Source organism: Lolium rigidum, chromosome 6 (genome assembly GCF_022539505.1).
Source record: "Lolium rigidum isolate FL_2022 chromosome 6, APGP_CSIRO_Lrig_0.1, whole genome shotgun sequence".
NCBI lineage: Eukaryota > Viridiplantae > Streptophyta > Magnoliopsida > Poales > Poaceae > Lolium > Lolium rigidum.
The window spans coordinates 22,089,846-22,096,541 of NC_061513.1; the positions used below are offsets into that span (position 1 = coordinate 22,089,846).

Sequence of the window (6,696 nt, forward strand, 5' to 3'; positions counted from 1 at the left end):
GGCTGGAGATGCTTTTAGATAGCAACAATCTACAGTCTGCCCACCTAAACTGAAGAATCAGTTGCTGCACAGCCTTGCCGGTTGGTGGTCCAGTCGTGCATAGGGGGAGTCCGGTGATCCAAGTTCTGGACACTAACAAACTGAATGGTAGAAACTGACAAGGGCACGCCAGCTTGTAGGTTCAGAAACTGACGGAGCAGTGTAAGCCCCTTGAATGGAACCAAACTCATGGAACGGGAACAGCCAGGGTGAAGAACAATACAACACAATCCACGCACACCTGATTTCTTAGATCCGAAAGTTCTCTTTGTGACTACCTGGAACCATTATTATCTATAGTATTCTAGATAAGCACTGCATAAAGATGGCATGGATACAAGAAATGACCGGTGTCTCGAGCCCTCGAGGTGGCTCAGTTAAAAAGAAATTGTCCAATATATCTGGTTGTTTAATTGATATATCTCATATCCATAATCCATCAGACGTGATCAACAATTTACATGCGTGCTCACCTGTAAATAGTAATTACCATACAAATTAACATGTAATGTTTTTTTAACTGGGCCAGCAAAAAAGGAAAAACTGTACGGTGACCTCAGAATTGCAATCACGTTGCATTTAAATGTATGCAAAGAGATCAATGAATTTTTTCGATAAAGAAGAGATCAATGAATAAATAGGTCACAATTTCAATAGTTTCCCTTAGGACATATCACTGACAACGCACCCTTCAAAAAGGAAAAAAACAGATACACAAGAATATAATACCACCTAAACTTCCTTGATTGGGCGGAACACTAACAAGTTTCATTTGGTAATTGGTACAACAATTGGGCCGACAAATACACAACTGAAAGCTTATTTGGTACGGTCATCAAACCAGCCCACTAAAATGTTATACAACATCTCCTTAAAACAGGAGTGTTATCCTCGGCAAAACTGAAGACCACGTCCACCAACTTCGACTTGAAAGCAGCGAAATCCATGTGACTCAATCTCCGCAGTGGTCTTCTCCAAAACTAACTTGGACAATACTGGAAATTACGTCAAGGAATCATTTGCAAGTATTTAAAGCAACATACATGAACGACATACAAACTGTGCAATATGTATTGCGAAATTCAGAATACAGATCTAGAGAATTTTCATGATCTTCAAAAGTTTGTAGCATTGGTAAAACGTTAAGCGTTTCCTGATACAGCTTTGCTATATTAAAAAAATCAGTCATTTATAAATGCTAAGTAATGAGGAGTTAGCTTTTATTAACCAATCATTCAAATTTTAGCATTCCTATCAAGTTCACTAGCACTGAATATCGGAAAGTACATTTCAGGAAGCTGAAAACTCCACTACTGAGACAGCGAGGTATTGACAAATACTAAGTGTTCCTCCTATTTTTCAGGGTCAGAAATGTGATGTAGAAAGCAAACCAGAAAGTAACCATACAATAGAATCAGCGGTATTTTTTTCGAATAAAAAGCCATGAAATTTTAGCTAGAAAGAGTAAGACATAGAAGGATACGAGTTGGTATCAGTGTCAAAACACAGCCTCCACCACCAGCTCCAGTCAGCTTCGAGACCAAGTTATATTTCAACGTTGTCTGCAACACGGTTTCTATGGAACGATGGCTGACTCCCATGCACTGAAGCAAGCCTTGATTCATCTGCATGAGTTCTGCTAGTTTTTCCTCCTTCGTGGTGATTGCTACCTCATCCTCAGCTGCTGACTCGACGATGCTCGAGAGCTCTTCACTGATAGAGTTTACCGCACTGATGACGGAAGCCATAGCATCGGGATGCCTGGATACTCTTTCAGACACACCAGCAACCAGGGCCTTGGTATTCCTACCAACCCTTGTATCAGTAATGAGCATTTTTACCGGATTGGTGCATCTGAGGTTGGTGAATTCCCCCTTCTTGAATTTGATCATGCTGCCTAACATTCATACACAGATTCAGTAAAACACAATCTCGAAATAAAGGGTGAGGTTAAGCTAAGCAGATGTATTCAGTAGGGAATGACTCAAATGAGTCATGCCTAACATTATGTATACTACTAGATTTTAGTACCAACTGAACTGAACTGAAGATTTGAACCGATCCAAGAAAGCAGCAGCGTAGCTTACCAAAAGTGCTGACGGCATTGTCGATGCCAGAAGGCTTGCCATGAATAATCTTCTCCCCCTGGAACGCCCACTGGTTAACGAGCTCAAGATCATCCCTGTGGATCGATCCCCACTCTGTTCCGCCATTGCCAGCTTGTGCAGAAACGGCGCCTGCGGCCACCAAGAGCACCCCTGACAAGGATACACAGAAGGCGGCTGACGACCCGAGCCCCGCGCCCACTGGCAGGTCCGATTTGACCACGGCCTTCCCGGGCCTATAGCTGCGCAGCGCAAGGAGAGTTGCATTAGCAATTGCGCTATGAGGTAGTGCCTCCATTACATGATTTGGGAGGGTGGCAACTGACCCCAAGATGGAGGTGTAGAGGTAGAGGAAGGCGGAGAGGCCGCCAACGAGCCAGATCTTGTCCTCGGGGATCTCTTCCTGCTCCAGGAGCTTGGCCATGGCGGCCAGCTCGTCGGAGGAGCACGGCCTAGGAGCGTTGACCGCCGCTGGTCTGTCCCCGAGCGCATCCCGGAGCCGCGAGCACGGCCACGAGAAGACCAGGCCCGTGTCCCTTAGGTCCACCTCCACCGCGCCGGCGCCGCCATCCTCTGCATCGATGGGAAGAGTTCAGGGCGATGACGAAAGAAAGAAAAAGGAAAGAAACAAGAAAGAGTCAGTGCGTGAACCGGACCTGATGCGGGGATGAGGTGGAAGGTGGACTGGGTGTAGAGATCAATGGCGGCGGCAACGGCGGCAGAGCCGTGAACGACGGCGTGCTCGCCGGCGAGGATGATCTTCCCGGGCGCGCGGGCGCGGAACTCGGCCATTTGATCCGGTCTTGTCTTCTCTCTCTGTTTCGTTTGCACGGTTCGGTGTTGTGGGATTGTGGCGCATCGGAAATATCGAAAGTAGGAGTAAGTAATGTTCTTGTAGGCACATAATACACGTGCGACACCCTGTGTCCTGGTAAGTCATACTCCTTCCGTTTTGATAAAAAATGCTTACTATATTTTTATGGAAATATCTTACTCCTTCCGTTTTGATAAATAATGCTTATATTTTTTTTGAAAAATAAGCTAATTAAGTTAAACTAAAATTTTAGGACAACAAAGTTTGACCAATCATGTAGAAAAAATGTTAATATCTACAATATCAAATCAAAATTATTAGAATCTTAATGCAACATAGTAGAGAATTATATACATTCGATATTGTATATGTTGATATTTTATCACACATAATTGGTCAAATATTGCAAAGTTTAACTTTACCTAAACCTTATATGCGGAGTAATATGGAATATAGAGGGAGTAATAATGTCTTGTTGGTACATCATCATGCACATGAGACGATGACTTTAGTATTAGCATTTCCCGTGGAAGGGCTTCGTTTCTTGATGTTTTTCAGTTTGGTTAGAGTTTGTGTCATATTAGGAAGGTGTGTCGCTCCTTGAAGATGGAATAAAGTCCTTGCCATTTAGCCCCCGTCCCGATGGTGTGTCCAGCATCGATCATTGGAGGACGTGTGTAGGTGTATCTCTGGCAGATCTCGCTAGATTTGGTCGGTATTCCTTTTGATCTATGCTTCTCTTCGTCGGTGACTGTTGATGCTTTTGTGCGCTAGTTCTTTGGAACCTTAGCACGATGACTTCTCATTTGTTTATTACAATAAGCTCTACAATGACACACTTTCCCCGACTTCAGTGAGGGAGGGGAGAGGATGGCGGCATGCCTTCAACTAGCTTGACTATTTGTAGTCGTCGCTAGGTGGCGCAAGTACATGTTTTTATTTTTTATTACTTTTGGAATTACTTGTACTTCTGGTGAGGATTATGAATAGATCGGTGGAGTTCTCGCAAAAAAGGGCAATATTTTGGAGACCCCAAATCAAGCAAACTCTTATATATTCCGTTGTTAGTGCGTTCATTCTTAAATCATTTAACAAGAACTCGGGTCCTAGGGGATAAAAGTGAGTTGTCAAAGCAAGAAGTTGGCCCACATATGCCTCTTCTTAGTTTTTATTCCGAGAACAATTTTAATTGTTAAACATTTCAATTAAACCATGATTCTCTCCAACATCGAGCATGCGATGACTTCCCAACATTACCCCATAAGTACAACACAATAGGAACAACGAACAATAAGCACACACTATGATTTGCAAGGCCAACAGAACAAGCAAGCAACATGTAAATATGAGGAAAGGTGGAGGCTATATAGAGTTGTTTGGGTAAATAGGAGGGAAGGTGGAGGCTCTATGACTCGTGAATTGAACAAATCACACGATGTTGGAATATAAGAGAGACAAAGGTGCAAAAACAATTGGAAGCAATGGATGCTCGCCTGACAAAATTTTGTCGACGTAAAACCAGAGAACTTATCGTAGATCGCATCAACTCCGAGTCTTATGTAGCAATAAGCGAAATATTAAAAAAGAAACAACATATCCACACTTATAACTATGGCAAAAGAACTAGCATGTATGCATACTATGGCAAAGATGATGCGATGCAACATAATCTAATTAACCAAAATCAGAATCCGACAATTAATTAGAGGTTTAAATTATTTATATATCCACAAATTCAATGTTGATTAGCACAAAAAACATGACATAAGTGAGCTAGACAAATTGAAATGAAGTAGGGATAAGATAGCAATATATCTCGCACACTCCATACTTAGTTGTTAGGTGTATTTATAATCACCCCGGAACAACAAGATATGCAATGCCATCAATGAATTTGATGCATATAAGCTATATGGCATTTAGAACATAGGGTTTAAGGTCTGAGTATCACGGTTGTGAGAACACTTGCCGAACTATTGATGAATTTGCAAAAGTAGCCGATGTCGCTGAAGCAATCAAAGACGGGGTGTTCGGATCGAAGCCGTAGTCTTCGGATCTTAAATAAGTATGCTAAGTAGTCAGAATGGTAGAAGATACAAATGAAATTTTGACGAAACCAAGCCTTATCCTCCCACCGCTCACTATCCGAGAGAGGCGAAAAGGAAGATAATCAGTAGCTTCCAGAGCTTGAACCTGTCCCGATCCTAAACCTTCTCCGTGCAGCAGCACCAGTTGTGGAGAGGTGCTCGGTGTTCCATTGTGTATAATAGGTATAGTTTTAGGATTTCATTAGAGAAGTTTGGTGTGATGCCAGAGTCTGATGGTTTGTCGTTGGGGATCCTATCGCCGGCGCGCCTAGGCACGTGTGGTGGCCTTGCGGGTCACGGTGATTGGCTTGCTTCTGCTCGATGGATTCATGCTGGAATCCCTGTATAAGCTCGGTGAGTCATTGTTGCCACTTCATCTGGGGTGTGGCGCTGCAGCTGTTTCTTATCCTAGTTGTTCGTGGAGGCGAGGGGGAGAGGATGCAGAGATTGTTTGCCGTCAGATCCAATGGCTGGCCGGGGTTTCTTCCCGTTGGTGCATTGTCGAACGAATGTCGTCAAGGCTCTCTGGTGAGCTTCTAGGTGGAAGACGATGGATCTTTTCTTTAAGGCAAATCCCCTAAATAAGCATCGTCATCGCCTCTATGGTGGTGCTGATGCTATCATCTTTCTTTCGGACGACCACGGTGGCGAGGGAGAGGAAGGCAAAACAACCGCGGGTCTTCTGATGTTGAGCAATGCTGATGGAAGCGTGGAATCTCGATGTCCCCGAAAACTGCATTTCCTGAAGCGGATCCCAAACAACAGCGAGTGGTCGTCGCAATCTTTGGCCACAAGCTTGGTCCTACTAGTTTGATTTTTTCGAGTTGGTTTGTCCTCTACGTGAGGATCTTCTTCTGCATCGGTGCAGCAAAGTCTGCTGCCTCCAGCGCTCCAAGTGCTTTTGTCCCCGGTTGGCGCCAGGAGCGGCTGCATTTGGTGGCATGGCGGCCGAGCACAAGCCGGTGATATTTTGTAAAACTCATACCTTCCATAGTTTGAGGATGTGGGCATAGCCCAGTGGTTGGGGTCGCAGTGGCGCACCCCAACGACCAGGTCCCGCTTCTACTATATCATTTAGTGTCTAGTTCCTCCTAGCACTAATTCATTTTTTTTATACCTTCCATAGTTTCAATCATTCATTTTTTTTATACCTTCCATAGTTTCAATCATGGACTGGTTTCAATGCAGTTTCCTAGTCCTTCGAGACCTTCTACCGTTCCAAAAGAAAACATATATTAGGTATGACGACAAAGACATAGCCACGCCAAGCCAGCTAACTAGCTAGCACGTCGATGGACGTGTAGGCATGCACGGAAGTGCAGCTTCAACCGTGCCTTGTGCCAAGAGACTGCCGTAGGAGTTTTTTTTCTTTTAGTGATTGCAGGAGAGTTGCTGTTTTCATTGTAAGGGCATCTCCAGCGGCGCGACGCATTTTAGCGTCCGCGCGCGTCCGTTTGCGTCGATCTTTTTGGTCGAAATCGACCGCGCGTCCGTTTACGTTGGGGGTGGCTCCAGCGGCACGACACATTTTTTAGGACGAATCCCTTTTTTTTAAACATGAAACATAGTTTACATACTTAAAAAATAAACCTAAAACGCCTACTGCTCGTCGCTGCTGTGCTGCTCCTCATCGCCGCTGTGCTGCTCCTCG

At 44.3% G+C, this 6,696-nt stretch overlaps 1 protein-coding gene across 1 annotated transcript; it reads right to left on the bottom strand.

Annotated features, from left to right (window-relative positions):
* Positions 1–785: 785 nt before the first annotated feature.
* LOC124663608 (mevalonate kinase) lies at positions 786–2,967 on the bottom strand. Its single transcript, XM_047201288.1, has 5 exons — positions 2,801–2,967; positions 2,471–2,717; positions 2,127–2,386; positions 1,523–1,936; positions 786–1,034 (listed from the first exon to the last, which is right to left on the bottom strand). Exons 1-5 carry the CDS (start codon positions 2,934–2,936, stop codon positions 925–927), a joined length of 1,167 nt encoding a protein of 388 aa, XP_047057244.1. The 5' UTR covers positions 2,937–2,967; the 3' UTR covers positions 786–924.
* Between the last annotated feature and the right edge of the window lie 3,729 nt (positions 2,968–6,696).

Coding starts and splice junctions, on each gene's coding strand:
- LOC124663608 (XM_047201288.1), bottom strand. CDS start 2,936: ATGGCCGAGTTCCGCGCCCGCGCGCCCGGGAAGATCATCCTCGCCGGC. Junction 2,387..2,470: donor CTCTACACCTCCATCTTGGG/GTCAGTTGCCAC, acceptor TGCGCTGCGCAG/CTATAGGCCCGGGAAGGCCG. Junction 1,937..2,126: donor CAATGCCGTCAGCACTTTTG/GTAAGCTACGCT, acceptor TATGAATGTTAG/GCAGCATGATCAAATTCAAG.